This window comes from Drosophila nasuta, chromosome 2R (assembly GCF_023558535.2).
Source record: "Drosophila nasuta strain 15112-1781.00 chromosome 2R, ASM2355853v1, whole genome shotgun sequence".
NCBI lineage: Eukaryota > Metazoa > Arthropoda > Insecta > Diptera > Drosophilidae > Drosophila > Drosophila nasuta.
The window spans coordinates 15,800,673-15,817,060 of NC_083456.1; the positions used below are offsets into that span (position 1 = coordinate 15,800,673).

The 16,388-nt window shown below is 40.0% G+C and overlaps 4 protein-coding genes and 1 long non-coding RNA gene across 7 annotated transcripts in view; 2 read left to right on the forward strand and 3 right to left on the reverse strand.

Moving 5' to 3' along the window:
* The window catches only part of LOC132786575 (probable muscarinic acetylcholine receptor gar-1), a 100,417-nt gene that overhangs the window by 42,303 nt on the left and 41,726 nt on the right, over positions 1 to 16,388 (reverse strand). The window lies entirely within an intron of this gene.
* Positions 3,947 to 4,477, reverse strand: LOC132786263 (uncharacterized). Its single transcript, XR_009632423.1, has 3 exons — positions 4,313 to 4,477; positions 4,179 to 4,250; positions 3,947 to 4,122 (listed from the first exon to the last, which is right to left on the reverse strand). It is a non-coding gene; the product is annotated as an uncharacterized LOC132786263 (long non-coding RNA).
* On the reverse strand, positions 6,007 to 6,820 carry LOC132785342 (uncharacterized). Its single transcript, XM_060791405.1, has 3 exons — positions 6,643 to 6,820; positions 6,251 to 6,586; positions 6,007 to 6,180 (listed from the first exon to the last, which is right to left on the reverse strand). The coding sequence occupies exons 1-3, from the start codon at positions 6,766 to 6,768 to the stop codon at positions 6,115 to 6,117; spliced, it is 528 nt and encodes a 175-aa protein (XP_060647388.1). The 5' UTR covers positions 6,769 to 6,820; the 3' UTR covers positions 6,007 to 6,114.
* On the forward strand, positions 7,591 to 11,899 carry LOC132786118 (aminopeptidase N). Of its 3 annotated transcripts, none has more exons than XM_060792541.1 (6): positions 7,591 to 8,185; positions 9,083 to 9,241; positions 9,285 to 9,786; positions 9,847 to 10,085; positions 10,167 to 11,424; positions 11,487 to 11,899. In XM_060792541.1, the coding sequence occupies exons 1-6, from the start codon at positions 7,662 to 7,664 to the stop codon at positions 11,787 to 11,789; spliced, it is 2,985 nt and encodes a 994-aa protein (XP_060648524.1). In that variant the 5' UTR covers positions 7,591 to 7,661; the 3' UTR covers positions 11,790 to 11,899. The 3 variants fall into 3 exon arrangements, with proteins under 3 accessions (XP_060648524.1, XP_060648525.1, XP_060648526.1); XM_060792542.1 differs by having other exon boundaries at positions 7,592 to 8,185; positions 9,312 to 9,786; XM_060792543.1 differs by lacking the exon at positions 7,591 to 8,185 and having other exon boundaries at positions 9,169 to 9,241; positions 9,337 to 9,786.
* On the forward strand, positions 12,540 to 15,927 carry LOC132786169 (aminopeptidase N). Its single transcript, XM_060792617.1, has 5 exons — positions 12,540 to 13,124; positions 13,351 to 13,506; positions 13,569 to 14,282; positions 14,345 to 15,578; positions 15,638 to 15,927. The coding sequence occupies exons 1-5, from the start codon at positions 12,571 to 12,573 to the stop codon at positions 15,872 to 15,874; spliced, it is 2,895 nt and encodes a 964-aa protein (XP_060648600.1). The 5' UTR covers positions 12,540 to 12,570; the 3' UTR covers positions 15,875 to 15,927.

Consider the following 16,388-nt stretch of genomic DNA (forward strand, 5'->3'; position numbering starts at 1 on the left):
GAAAGTCTCATAATGTTGATGGACATTCACTTTGATTTGCTGCCGCAGCAGCTGCTGCTTCTCTGTGTTGTTAGCCCTCAGATTCTTCTTCTTTTTTGCAGGCAGGCAGTCAGGCAGGCAGCAAAGCCGCACTAACGAGTTGCTATTTGATGTCATATGTGTGGTTGCGCAGGGCAGCGTCATGCCATGCCTTATATCTGACTTAATCTCGCACTCCCCACCTTTTTTTTTGTGGACAAGTCCTAGCATTTTTTTTTGTGTTTAAGTTGCGGTTCATAAAAACTCGTTGACACCGCTTTTGGCAACGTTACATTTAAAATCAATTTTTGTGGCATGCCACACAACGCAAGGCAAGGCAAAGGCAGACTCTGAAGAGAAAAGTTATCCATCCTCTTTGTTGTTGCTCTTGTCAAGCCCAGTGAGACACATGAGCTTAGACATATGCAAATATAAACATATTCCCCAGGTTTTCTATGTGCTTTTTGTGCGCCTGATTTACACACACACAGACGGACAAATACTGGTGACATAGAGAGACGGAGGCAGACAAAATCCTTTTAGACTACTTTTCATGTATTCTGCATATATATTTTTTTTTATTTGACTCGGCAGCTTCCGTGGTTTGCGGCCGATATGAAGGTCATTGCTGATAAGCAAGTCAAGCATATAAAATTTGATGCACCATGGCGTATGCGCATTATGCATGCATCTGCTTGTGGGGCAGTTGCTGTTGCTTCTGCCAGTTCAATGCACTGTGGCAACTTCCTGGTTTTGACCAGGCGGAAGCAAAAGTTCATTTGGGTCATGTTGACTTTACTTAGGCAGGAACGAACCACTCAAACTGCCGTCAAGCAGTAGGGCGAGGTTAGTCTCAGAAATACCCAACTAAACAAACAAAAGGACAAAGTTTAATTAACCATATACGCATTTTTATATCCCTGACATTTCAAAATTGAAACAGTTTAAAGCAGCCTGCACGTGTGAAGAGAAATGTTGAGCAACTAAATAGGAATTCCTTTGGTTTAATGCTATCATCCATCATACACACATTCCGTGCAATGTTTAATCATCCGTTCGATGAATAGACGAAACTCATCAGGATAATTCTGTATTTTGATTCAAATAGATGCAAGCATTTGACCCATCACATGCAGATTGACAGCAGCAGGCAATAACATTTGCTCTCTAGTGCTGGGACCACCCTCGTCGTCGTAGTTGTTTTTGCATTTGAAATTCAAAGACAAGACTTCAACATTCATTCCACCTGCTGTGTAACTTCAATTAAACAGTTCGCAGAGGGCAATGGGAAATCGAGACAACTTATTAAGTAAACTTCTTGCATAAAATTCACAACGCCACCATTGCCAACTACAACCACCTGGCATTTTGATCGTAAAAGTTTTTGAGTTTGAGCCTGGGCGTGGCATGTAAAATTATTCATTCGACATTTAAGTGTTTGCAAGCGTCGCCTCGGTAGGCAGCAGAGCGAAATGTAAAAGTTTTATGCGCCTCATCGCATAAGCCACAAAAGCAAAGCAAATTGACGCAAAGCACAGCCCAAAGACACATTCAACACAGCAACTGTCAAATGCAAGCGCTCAAAAAGGTGCTGACAGCGGCAGAGAGAGGCAAAGACTGAGACAGAGAGGGGAGTGAGACTTTTGAGTGGAGTTTGCCACACACATGACAAATCGCACGCATATTCGCATCATTTTTCACTGCATACTTTAAGGCAAATGAATATCAAACTGAAGCCGATTTTGCATATGGAATCTTGATGGCCATCGCCATCGATTTGTTTCTTTTTTTTCTTTGAGAGCAGTCATAGCATGAAAAGTGATTTCCTGGCTCTTCCTCACTCCATGCTCATCTCAGCCATATTCGTTTTACTCTGTGTTTCATATTCTCTCATTTTTTTTTTTTTTGGCAAAATTGTGTCGCGCTGCGGCCTCTTATCGCTCTTATGATTCGGGTGTTGGGCTGTGGTTCGTGGTTTGGTTTGGAACAGTTTTTCGATGCATGCCGGATATATTCAACACTTCCGCACTTTTTATGTCTTCCTCTGTGAAGGAAAATAAGCACAAAATAATAATATGTAAGTACAGGGAACAGCAGCAACAGAACAGCAAAAAGCTGTTGCCAAGTTGCATGATGGCGGCAGCGGCGGCGGCGGCAGCTCCACAAAATCCATGAATTCGAGGCACTAAATTGAAACACGTGCACACAGCCAGCTGCCGGGCAACCCAAATGGTTGAGCTCCTGTTTTATTTACCTTTGGCGTCTTCTGATTTTGCTCGGCTCTGCCTCAGCATTGTGGTCGACATTCGAACTATGAATGCGATTCTTATGCAAATGTCCAGAGCGAATGTGCGCCAGCACGTATCTGTATCTATTCAAATTCTATAAGCGCAACTACAACAAACTGGGACAACAAATTGCGTTTAAACAAGTCAATATTATTATAGCTTTGCCTCAGGCGGCTATAAAAATAAATAATTCCGTGTATCGACTCTGGCCTTGGAATGAACAATAGATTTGCTACAAAAACTATTAGCCGAGCACAAAGCAGCAAGGATGCATGTTGTTGATATTAAAACGAATCTAATTTTATCCATTTTAATAATGTGTTTAAAACGAGATACTTGAGTTAATATGACTTAAGCCATTCACAGGACAATTTTAAATACTCATATTCTAATAATAAGCTGAACAATTTGAGATTTTGGCATGCTCAAAAAGCAGCTTTAGATAAGTATATCTACTTTCTGGTTTAACACATTTGTATTTACAGTTGTAATAACACGCAAAGCAAAGGAATGTTGTCATATTGAATAAGCCGATTCGAATACAAAGGAATCAACTAACAGATGAACAACAACAACAACAACTACAACAACAGTAATAGCAACAATAACAAACCCAAACAATTGCTGTCTAAATTCATTGTGTTGGCTTTGTGTGCGGTGCAAAAAATGGATCACTTGAGATACAACACATTGTCTGTGCATGTCTGTGCATTTGTATGTGTGTGGGTTTGGGTGTGTGTCGGGGTAGGTGTATGTGTCAATGCATGTCTATGAATATAAAAATTTCCATGACGTCTCTGTCGCATTGTCTGCAATGGCGGAAATACTGTTCGCTGTTACAGCAACAGCATGCGATATGTGTGTGTGCGAGTGTGTTAATGCCGGCAAACACACACATACACTTACACAAACAGATGCCATTTGATTGTGCGCCAGCAAACACTTCACTTCACATTACTGTCGATGGCATGCTGGAGGGGCGTGGCAGTTGATACAGTTTATTACAGTCAGCCTCTGAATGTCTGAATGAATATCATTTGAGGATGGTGCAAGGCTGCCACACACTTGCTGCCTCATTACAAATCAAGAGCCTATCGACTTGTGACAGCTGTATCGGCGCCACGTGCAACATTGCAATTCTATTCATATTGAAATTCTGCATTAAAGTACGTTGCAAAAGTAAAGTTTTACTTAGCTGATTTCATCATTATCAGAAATTCATTTCATTTAACACAAATTGAACTTTAAAATTTAAACTCAGAGTATTCAAATTGATGGAGCTTGATAAATTTAAATTCTTAAAGATGCTTAACATTTGCTATTACATCTCACAATTTTACAAGCTTATCGGATATGTAAATCAGCCGGAAACAATTGCAAAATGTTCTCCTGTTGTCAACGTACGAGTATACTTTTTATGGTAAAGAAATCATTGATTACTTCAGGTTCCCTGTCATTACCAGAGTGTGCTGTGTGACAAATCAAACGATTCGTAGTAACTAACATGAAAAGCACAACAATAAATAAATAAAATAAACTTCGAGATTGTTTTTATCAGAGTTAATACTTATAAAAAGGAATAAATGTCAAAGCAAATGACGTGACCTTCCCATCGCAATCAAACCGGAAACACTTAAAGATTACTTCATTATACATTTAAATTTATTTAAGAAACATTTATCAAAATATATAATATATGCTCTTAATATATACAGAATTTCGAGAGCTTTAAACACTTTAAACTGCAACAATGTTCAGCTAATCGACATTCTCGTAAAAAGCCGCGACAATCCTCCAAAAGTGTTGAATAGCGAAACTATAAGAGAAATATTATCAACTTTTGGGGAACTTAATGGCGAAATGAAAAAGCACCTGCGACATATTCGGCGATAGAGACATCACTTGAGTATCATTTTTATATGAAGGAAATTCACGTTTTTCGCTCTGAAATCAATTTAATCAAATCTATGTAGACTATATAAGTCATATGTAAAGTATTACGTCACCTGTGGTTTCTTTTCCTTCTTTGGCTTCGTTTGATGTCCCTTGTATATTAATTCATGCCTGAATCCTTCTACAACTACACAAATTGCGAGAACCGTAAGCAAAATTTGTATCTTTAGTGAAATTTTCATTTTTTTACAGGTGATATTTCATTTAATACTGATTCAAACAATACACTACAGCTCTTTTTATAGGCAAGGAGATGGTAATGAAACTTCATATTGACACAAATGTTTTGTGCAAATAATAACATCAAAAAGCTGATAGGAACACAACTGTCTAACAAATCGACAAGCTTTATATGAATTTCTTTATTGTGAACGTCAGTAAGCACCATATAATGTATATATTTTGTAACTGCTTATTCAAATTCAATTTTAAAGTTAAGTTTTCTGATTAACACACAGAAATATTCATAGACTTGCGGGTTGGTTGAATCATAATACATTTGAAAACTATTTGTAAACCTGAGCTCCAAACAGACGATGACTAATATCGGCAATGGGCGGACTCTGCCACATACTCTGCACTGTATCGGCAGCTACGATGTTGCGCCAATCCGCAATGCCCTTGAATAGATTCAGAAACATATTCGTGAATGTTGCAACATCCTCCGGATTGAGGGATGGCTGATTGAGTTGAGCTGGCGGTAGCATAGGAATTTTGGATCCTGCAGCGCTTGCAGTAATATTCATGGGTAGCGCCCGAGATGTCTGCATATGAAAGAAAGTCCGCAGGATGTCGAAAATATAATTCAAATGTCACTTACAGCAGTGCCAAGGAAAAACAGCAGCAAAAGCGTCAACATCTCTTGATTTTTTTTTTTTGTGTTTTGTGTGTCTCTTCCAACTGGAAATAAACTGAAGTGCGCAACGAGAAGCAACTTGATTTTAATAGAAACTTTCAGTTAGATGACCCCGGGCTTTAATTAATTGCCAAGTTTTCAGCTCGTTTGACATGCTACACTATTTGTCCAAAGCGAGGCATTGGTGACATTTGTGTCAAGAGTTCGAGATAATTGAATGTTGACCCAGTCGAGTTACTCCGCAAATATTGAAAGTCAACGCAATGAAATGGGCCAGGTACATATCGCAGATAACGCAGTGTAGATATTAATCAATGTTTGACTACTGCTTTACGTTAGGTTTGCCACTTCAAAAGAATTGACTCAACGCGTTTATAGTGTGTCAAGGATGTTATACATAGCGTATTAAAACAATTTAACATATTTTTGATAAAATAAATGTAATTTATATAGATGACGAGCACATAGAACGTATTTATATACGGGCAAAGTTCATAAACCTCAAGTTGCAATTATATGTGTAGATAGAGCTATACTAATATATAGGGGTATTTTATGCATGATTAAAACTTATCAACTGCAGTTGAAGCATTTTGTGGTATTTTTAAAATGAAACAATAATATGTGCTTAATCTTTGCTTAAGTTTAACTCAATGACACATGCAAATAAATTTCCCCGCCCACAAAATTAAAACCCATTCATGCCTGCAATTGTTTTGTTATTAAATGTAGCGTTTTCTTTTTGTTTGTATACATTACTGTTTCTTTTTGATTAATGAAAAATTATAATCGCAGTTTGTGGTTATCGTAAACCAGTGGAAACTGCAAATGCATAATTAAGAGTGTACAACCCGATGATGCTGTTCATATAGCCGTTATAAAAGTGACACATTTATTGTTTAAGATTGTTTTTTTTATTAGTCATGCAGAATAAGTAATATATATAGAGTGTACACACACGTATTAAAAATATGAGTACATTGTTTTTGCGATACCATTTTAGGTGACACACCTGTGAAGGTAGGAGTGACAACGCTGTGTACAGCATTCCCTGTTATCTGAGCACTGCAAAGATCGAAAGTCAAAAATAAAGGTGAGCATAAAACAACCACGTATTGAGGCCAAGCTCACTTACCTCACTGCCAATATTTCTACAGGCTCTATGCGAGTCTACATCAAATTGAGGTAAGTAAGTTGTCGGTAAAGAACTGTCCACTTTCTCCACAGCATGAGTGCCAGTTTTTGATTTATCATCTGGCAGTGTTTGAAACTCAATCTCCTCACCATTTGCGCCAGCGTTGAACCTATTTTCAACTACAGTTTGAACGTGTGGTCGTGATTGAGGTATTAAAAACCAATCGTTTGGGATACTGTCGTAGGTCGATTGATAATCGTTCGGATGCACAATAGGAGCGCATTTGTAGCTATAAGTCATGCATTTTCTCGAACAGCATTCGTAATGGGTTTGGCACTGGAAATAATATTCATTATACTAAAGTATTTGGAATTTGATCGTATTATACTCACATAATCTCCATTGGCAGCGCAATTCTTATTTGATCCTCCAATTTGACGAGCCTTCGCATTGTAAACGATACAAATGCTTAGCAAAAAGCAAAAGAATAACAAGTTTTTGCCGCGAGAAATCAACATTTTCGCAGTCTGAAAGTTGAACGTTAACTGAACCGTTTCACTTGGAGAACCGCGTACTATATGCTCTCTGAGCTCTCAGCGAAATGCGACTGAGCTTTCGTACCCCAAATTTGGATTGTTGTTTATAAAACAAGCCGAACGTTTAACGAAGTCATAGGGGTAATTAATTCAGTAATTTCGCTTAGTCAATACACTGCACAAAAATGTTGATCAAGCAATAATTTTAAGAGGCTAAACAACAAATAATCAAACCTTAAAAATTTCCCCTGCGTATAATTTCAAATCTTAAGAAATATATTAAACAAGTACAACAATTGGTGACGTTTAAAAAAAACCCACTTTTTATCAGTCGAAATATTCAAAATGTGTTTAATTTATGGCTATCAAATGTGCGCAGTGCAAATTAATTAGCATCTTTTCTCTTCGAAATTTGAGAACGACAAAACAGACTCAAATTATTCAAACGCTGTCTGATTTGATGCGTTTTAAGTAAACAAACTACCAAAATGTTTTTGTTCACTTTATTTCTCGATAACCATAAAAATAATTTACATTTTTAATGTCAAGCAGCCAATGCAGAAAAAATGCTGCTGACTAGTGTAATTTGAAGAGAAGTTAAAGAGATCTATGTAAATTGAATGTAGAAGAGAGTCAGGACGTCCTGACCTTTCACAAGTGAGTGAGAAGAGAACAAAGCGTCAGATAATGCGTCGACAACTTGTTTGCACATTTCGAGCACTCTTATAAATGCGATCGATCGTTTTGCTATCTTATCAGTGGAGGCTTAGTTCGCATTAACCGCTGTGTGCTGTGAGTTTGAGCAGCAGACTGAGCAACGTTTAGTCAAGTTTCGGTGGCCAACGTGTGCGTTCATACATAATCACATTGCCGTAATGTGTACGTCGTGTGTTATAAAAGTGCTGATTACGGCACTGGCGTTGGGATTGACAACAACAATAGCAACGTCAATACCGACGCCATCGCCATTGGTTCATATGCCATCTGCTCGATCGCTGAGACTTCCAAACGATACATATCCATTGGGTTATTTGCTACACATCAGCACCAATATTCATTTGGGCGATTGGCAATTTAACGGTAGCGCCACCATAGACATTGAGATTAGGCGCTCGACTAATGAAATTGTGCTTCATGCCAAGAACTTGAGTGATATTGAGATAACGCTGCGGTTGCTAGACAACGACAGGCCTGACGATGTTGGTGAACTTGTCGATGATTTGACCCACACATACGATTCGCAAGGCACATTTCTTGTCATCCATCCCCGCGAGAACTATCAGGCCTTTGAGGCTGGCCAACGCTATCGTCTCGAAATACTCTATACGGGCATAATGGGTACACGTCCCAATGGCTTGTATTGGATGCCGTATGAGGATTCAAACACAAATGAGACAACGTGAGTTTTGGTACTATGTACTCGTAGTATTTCTATTAATGCTTGTTATTGTTCCGGTTTGATAAGCCAATGTGTGAGGCTAAGTTCAATGCTGCAGTAGCATCAGAGATGAACTTGTTCTAAATACTTACAAATAGAGGCAATTTTTAATTTAATTTATATATTTGTGCTAGAAGTGTGCAATCGCTTCGTTGTTACATAACCACAATTTGTATTTGAATAGATAATGAATTTGCAAAGTCAAAGTTAACTTTTGCTTTTTGTTTGTTTTTGATAGCTCTTACTTTTAATAATACCCTGCGAACCAAGCAGTCAATCAACGGGGACTTTTCCCACACTTTAGCTAATAAATATTATCGATCGAAATTGAATATATATTTAGCATACATACAGACAATTTGTGTCGCGGTCGAGTTGATTGAGAGGTATCTTCTAGTCGTGGCACATTGGACTCAAACATTGCCATTGCTATCTATCGGAAGTTCATGAGCGATAAGTAGCCTGTGACGATCGTTAACGTTTATGAGCTTATTACGATACGAGAGAGTAGTTGAGCCTCTGTACACGTCACTTGGCGGCATGTAAACAAACAAGCATAATATGTATAGATTTTATTTATAAAAAGGCCATACATAAAGTCTTCTTCATAAAGAGGTATGAGTGTAAGAATGAGTATGAGTGTAAATTCCGACTGCGACATTTCACAGCACATCCAGCTGAGTCTCAGCAACCATACAGAAAGATAACGCCAACAAATATATCACTGTATTTGTTTACTGTTATTTTATTTATAATTTTTAATGAATCGAATGGGTTTGTTTTGATTTTGCATTGCACAAACTTTAGAGTGCTTCATTTTTGTTTTATATAATAGAATAACAACATTTTTATTTGCAGCTACGTGGCAGCTACGCAAGCGGAGCCTACCTACGCACGCCTCATCTTTCCCTGCTACGATGAACCCGCCTTTAAGTCGAACTATACTATAAAGCTGACGCACAGCAGCAGCCTGAATGCAGTCTCCAATATGCCTGTTGCGCAGATACAAAATCAGGGGTAACTCTTCGATATATAATATACTCATTATCATAACAAGTAGCGTTAATGATGATCTCATTGAGCACAGCAACCTGACAACAACCACTTTCCAGACTACACCGCCCATGTCCACATATTTGGTGGCATTTGTAATCTCAAATTTCGAATCCATCTCGGAGACACATCGTGGGGTCACTCAGAGCATTTACTCTTCACCCACCAGAAAGAGTACGGGTCGTCGTGCCTTAAACAATACCATATTGACAGTGGCCAAGCTAGAGGATTACTTTGGCGTTAGCTACTCGCTGCCCAAGCTGGATCATGTGGCGCTAAAGAAGAATCAGGGCGCTGCCATGGAGAATTGGGGTCTAATCACCTTCAAAGAGGACAATGTGCTGGAGCAGCATCGCAAGGATGAGTACAAAATAACAAAGGAACGATTAATAGCGAATCACGAGATATCGCATCAATGGTTTGGAAATCTCGTATCTCCCGAATGGTGGACTTATGTCTGGATGAACGAAGGATTCGCCACGTATTTTGGCTATGTTGTTACTGATTTGGTAGGTACTTACAGTCTAAGTACTCTTCGAAAAAGTTAATTACAAGTCACATATTTACAGATCTATCCGAACGATCATGTCATGGATATATTCCTCAGAGATGAGGCAGAGTTCGCCTATAGCGACAGCAGTTTATTTCCCGCACGTCCGATGACCCACTACGTGGAGACTGAACCAGATATTATGAATGTCTTCGATGTCATCAGCTATAAGCGCGCTGCGTGCGTTATCAAGATGTTCCATCATGCCTTCCATCAGAAGACTTTTGTCAGTGGGATTAGAACATACCTAAATAAATTGTAAGTCCCGGCGGAAACGCCATTGAACATTTATCAATTGCAATTTGATACGCCAAAGTTAGCGCTTCTTCGCTCTTCCAGCCAATACAGCGTTGTCAATGAACTGGATCTCTTCGATTCCCTGCAGTCGGCACTTCTGAAGGACGATCGCTTCCAACAACAGACATGGGTGCATATGGTGCGCGAAATAATGCTTTCGTGGACACACAGCGAATCGTTACCCGTTGTGACGGTCATAAGGAACTATGAGAATGATACCATCACCTTTAGACAGCATTCGGTTCACTCCAAGAATGAACTGTGGTGGATACCACTGAACTTTGCCACAGTTCTGACGCCCAATTTTGAGCATACACATGTGGAGTACTTTATGCCACCGATGAGTGAGCATACTGTAAGCTTTAATGAGCTGCACTTGGAGTTGGGTGGACGGGACTGGCTGATTGTAAATAAACAGCAGACGGGCTTCTATCATGTGATCTATGATATGGACAATCTCCTGGCGATCGCCCGGCAGCTTCAGCGTAACCACTCGGTCATTCATCAAAGAAATCGCGCAGCTCTATTCCAAGATCTAGCGCCGTTGGTCTCACACAATGAAATCGAATCGATGGACGTGTTTTTTGAGTTGCTGAAGTATTTGGAATTTGAAGATCAAGTGATGCCCTGGACTCGTGCATCCAGCAGTATTAATTTTCTGTTCGAGGCGCTCTATGATACTACCTCGATTTCTTTATTTAAGCAATTTATGCGCCGCCTGATAGCCTCATCGTTCCAGCGCCTATTGCGGCTCCTTGAATCTGGCGAGTCGCCATTGGAATTTCTGTCATTTGAAGATTTTTTGCATATCGCTTGTAGGGCTGAAATACCTGAATGTCTGATCTATACGCAAAAGCTGGCCCACGATTATATTTTCAAAAATTCGAGTTTGGAGGTCGACTACCCCGACTACTACTTTGCAATGCATGATGTGATCCTTTGCATGGGTTTGCGGCACCAGAGCTATGAGGAATTCGAAAAACTTTTAAGTGTGCTCAAGACTACGCAACCGGATTCAATGTTATACGATGATCTGATCTATGCTTTGCGTTGCACACAAAATCGACAACATATGCTGCACTATCTGACCATGTTGGTTGGCGACAACTTCACATATTCAATAATGAATGAAAAAGACTTTATGAATTACGTTATCTATTTGTTTAAAACAAATGCGGCATCCCGGCCCGTGATCTGGCATTTCATTGACGGCAACTACAAAATGCTCTCGCGATCGACTCATTTTGTGCAGCTCTTCAACGAGATTGCCGAATATGTGCCAGAAAGTCAAAGGGAAAGAGTGAGTAGCATCGTTGCATCAATTTAATTTCGAAATCTTATATATTTCTATCTCTGTTTCAGTTTGCGGTTCTGCATAGCAAGATCGAAGAGTACCTTCAATCAGAAAAGATCACTCCGAAAGTTCCATTGATTGATAAAGACTCCAGTCATGTGGGCAAAAAGATGAAAAACAAAGAACAGTTTGTGGAAAGATTTGAGCATCAGATCCACAAGTGGCTGCTCAACGAATTACCTCAACCGGACAACAGAGATTACTATGCCGCATCTCTCAGCGTAGGAAATGGCTCAGATCGTCCGGGTGGACTTTTAAGGACTGCCAGTAAAATGCTAAAAAGTGCATTTGGAGCGAATATATCATTGTAGCAATTGATTTGACACATAGCCAATGTTTGTATTAAGATTCTTACTATTAAGGTGAAAGTTAACTAAAATAAATGAAACAAATAGAACAATTAATAAATGTAAATTGCTCTCACACATAAGATATTTTATTTTTAATTGTATTTATGAACTTATAAAATGCAATAGACATTCAGAAAATACTAGCTAACAACATGGACTTCGACTCGATTTAATTATATGCCAACAAGAATTGTATTTATATATAGTATAAAAATACAATCAAGCTGCATCTACAATATTCCAGCAAATATCTGCAATTGAATTTCAAAATCATGTTCATTTAAGTGCCAACAAGGCACATTCTTGATTTTCAATCGATCGATAACATTTTCCCAGTCTGCCATTGATTGTTTACATGCTGATAAAGAGCGAGAAATTGAAAGTCACTATTTTTTATAGTATAGTAAGAATAGATTTTGTAAGATGGCGTTCTTCAAGTGGAATGCACTGTAATTGTACCAAAAGGCCAGAAAAGAAACCAATTAAAATTATGTCTAGCGATAAAGCAAGTCCAATAATTGCCAACGACTATTTTTATAGGTTTATAACTAGTGTCGTTCTATTCTAACCACTAGTACCATGAATTAGGGTAATGCATTCATTTCATTTCATCTTTATCGTCTCTTCATTTATGAAGAACTATCTTTATGACATTTGCAGAGGATAAGATTGCAATAATCCAATAAATATCGCATCATCTTAAAGTCATGTATTGTATTCATGTGACACCGGAGCGCTCAACATGGCGCGCTGGATAATTAACTGTGGACTGCTGCTGCTGATCCTGGGGAGCCTGCAGGCTCGCCTCATCATTCCCACGGATGAGGATTTAGTGCAAATCGAAACGAAAGGATATCATCAGTTATCAAGTGCTATTCAGCCACGTGTCGATGACAACAGCGAGGGCAACTACCGATTGCCAAACACTACGTCACCAGTGTCATATGATGTGGAACTGTGGACGAATGTCCACACTGGCATCCGTGAATTCAATGGCACCGTCAAGATCGATCTGCAAGTGACTGAGGCCACCAACACGATCACCTTGCATGCTCGCCAAACCGGCAACTACACAGCGGAAATTGTTAGCAAGGATACTGCTACTGCTACACCGATTGCTCTAACTGTGACGGACAGTTCCGCACGCGAATTCCTGTACTTTACTCCCACAACCGGCACCAACACCTTTGCTTTGGGCACCAACTGGACTTTGACCATCAACTACACTGGATTCTTGCGCACCGATCAAGGTGGTTTCTACCTCTCCACTTACACTGATGATGCAGGAGTAGTGCAGTAAGTAATAAAAGAAAACAAGAACAGACTATTAAGGATAAAGCCAAGAGAATATGTGCATATATAGAAGATCACCAATAGACAATTCTTGAAATGCTTCGTATTTAAAACATTTTCAAGATTTTTTCTGAATGACTTTTCTTTGAGTTTGCATAGAATTATTGTAAATTATTAAGGCGAAATATAATCAACTTAATTAACTTTGTTTTACAACCTTTTTTTACAGCTACTTGGCCACCACACAGTTCGAAAGCACGAACGCCCGTCACGCTTTCCCCTGTTATGATGAGCCCAATCGTCGTGCCAACTTCACCATCACACTAAATCATGATCCGGGACACAATGCCATCAGCAACATGCCCGTGGATGAAACCAAGTCCACGTAAGCATGACGGAACCTTGAAACTTACTTTTATTTTACTAATTGCAAATTTATTACAATAGAACTGGACGAACTGTATTCCAAACAACACCAAGAATGTCCACCTATCTGATTGCCTTCATTGTGTCTGACTTCGAGTCAACTAGTGGCGAACTGAATGGTCTGCCTCAAAGGGTCTTCTCACGCAAGGGCAAGCAGAACGAGCAGGAGTGGGCCTTGTGGTCGGGTCTGGTAGTTGAGAATAGTTTGGCTAAATACTTCGGAGTCCCCTTCGCTCTACCCAAACTGGATCAGGCTGGTATTCCTGACTTCTCTGCAGGTGCAATGGAGAACTGGGGCTTGGCCACCTATCGTGAGGCGTACATGTGGTGGACCAAAGAGGGCTCCACGATTAATTTGAAGACAAGCATTTCGAATATTATTGGACACGAGTACGCGCACATGTGGTTCGGTGACTTGGTATCTGTGAAATGGTGGACCTACCTCTGGCTGAAGGAAGGCTTCGCCACCCTCTTCTCATATGAATCGAACGACATTGCTTTTCCCGAATGGAATACCTATCAGATCTTCCATGTGAGCGACTACAACAGTGCTCTAATTAATGATGCCTATACCACAGCCGTGCCCATGACACATTACGTGCAAACACCAAATGAGATCTCGGGCCGTTATAACACATTCTCATATGCCAAGCCCGCCAGTGTGCTGTACATGTTCAAGAATGCCTTCACCGATGCTGTGTTCCGCAATGGATTGAACAAGTACCTGACCAAGCAGTAAGTACTTAAATTTTGCACATTTTATTTACAAATACATTAAATTTATTTCGTATTTTCAGTCAATTCAATTCGACCGACGAATGGGATTTGTTTGCTTCTCTGCAAGAGTCTGCCGATGAGGCAGGCCTTAGACTGCCAACCTCTGTCAATAACATTTTCTCCAGCTGGTCCCAGAAGGCAGGTTACCCGCTGCTTACTGTACAGCGTAACTACGAGGCTGGCACTTTCACTGTCAGCCAGTCGCGCTTCATGAACGACAGGTCTCTTGAATATGACAGCACCTGGTATGTGCCGATCAACTATGCGGTCTCCTCGAATTTCGATTTCCGCAACACCACCGCCTCCCACTATCTGCTCAACGTTAAGGACACCACAGTTTCTGATGTCAACATTGACCAGGATGAATGGCTGTTGATTAACAAACAATCCTCCGGCTACTATCGCGTACTGTACGACGTTAACAACTATCGCCTGATTGCCAAGGGTCTGTTAGAGGAGACACACAAGTTCCATACACGCAATCGTGCACAATTTGTGCTGGATGCCTATCGTTTTGTGGACAGTGGTCGTCTTGAGCATGAAATCCTTCTGCTGCTGATGTCCTACTTGAAGAACGAGGATCAGTATGCGCCTTGGTCCTTCAGTAATTCCATATTCACCATCTACGATCAGTATCTGCGAGGTGATGCACAATACGATCACTTCCGTCAATTTGTCATCGAACAGGTTGAGGGTATTTTCCTGAAATTGGGCGTCAACGAACAGCCTGGAGAACACTATCTGAACAACTATTTGCGCGTTATCCTGGTTAGTTTGGCTTGCCAGGTGGGTAGCGAAGAGTGTTACAAGCAATCGCACACCAAGCTGCAACAATGGCTGCAACAAGGCGTCGTCATTGAGCCCACTTTGCGCACACAGGCCTACTGTGCTGGTCTCCGACAGGCTGAGGATATCACCTTCAATACTGTTCTTGCTGATCTCTTTGCCTCGAATGTGGCAGCCGATCGCACCTTGTTCATCTCTTCGTTGGGCTGCTCGACCAACGCAGCACAGCTGAAGACATTTGTTGAGAGCTCCATTGATAACAGCAACTCGCTGAGCAACGCAGAGCGTAGATCTATTCTGAATGCAGCCTATTCAAGAAGCGAAGCTGGTCTGACAGCCAGTCTTGAGTTCCTCGAGGCCAATTGGAGAGCTTATCATGCGCTGGCCACCACAGCGGTTCCTCAGCCACTGAACACCGTGCTCTCGGGCATGGCAACATATGTTGTTAGCGAAACGCAAAGGACGAGGGTAGGCATTGATATGATATTATTAAATACAGATTTACATAAATATATTTTCACTTGCAGCACCTTAACCTGATTGAGGAAATCTCCACAAACGAACCTACATATGTCAGCAGTACTTTGAGCACTTCAGTGAATACGACAACTAGCAACAACTTCCAATGGCTCAACCAGCATCGTGATCCATTGATCAACTGGCTTGTCAGCTATCACAGCAGTGAGAATGATGGTAGTGCCTCTCTCTCCGCCTCTTTGATTACTCTCGTTTCAGCCATCCTGTTGCTCTGCAAATTCTATTAATTTTAGATTGTCCCCTTACCAGTGCTAACAATAAACCAAAACTTAATATAAAATCTGAAAATCTTTCTTTTAATTCATTCCGAACCAGACTAATGGTGAAATTAATACCAGTCACAAGTAACATTTTGATTTAAAGTGATTACTTGGTATTTTTTTGTTAATTGTCGCACTTGACATTGATCAATCTAATCGTAAATTTCTTAGAAGCACTAGTAAAGTAATAGATCGATTAAAGTTGCTTAGTTAACGTCAAGAGCAAAAGGCGCATGTCACTTACATGTTGCCTTCATAACTCATATAATACATAATAACATATTTACGAGCCACACGAAAATTCTATTACTTCTCGAGGTTTGGACAAGGCCAAAGTCATAATGAAATATTATGATATTAGTTTCCGTTTTAATTGCTGCACATTACGCTTTATTGGTCACGTGCTTTGATTGAACTGTTGTTTATCTTCAGCTTTATAACGAAAGATACTTAGCACTAAAGATACTGAACGCTCAAAATA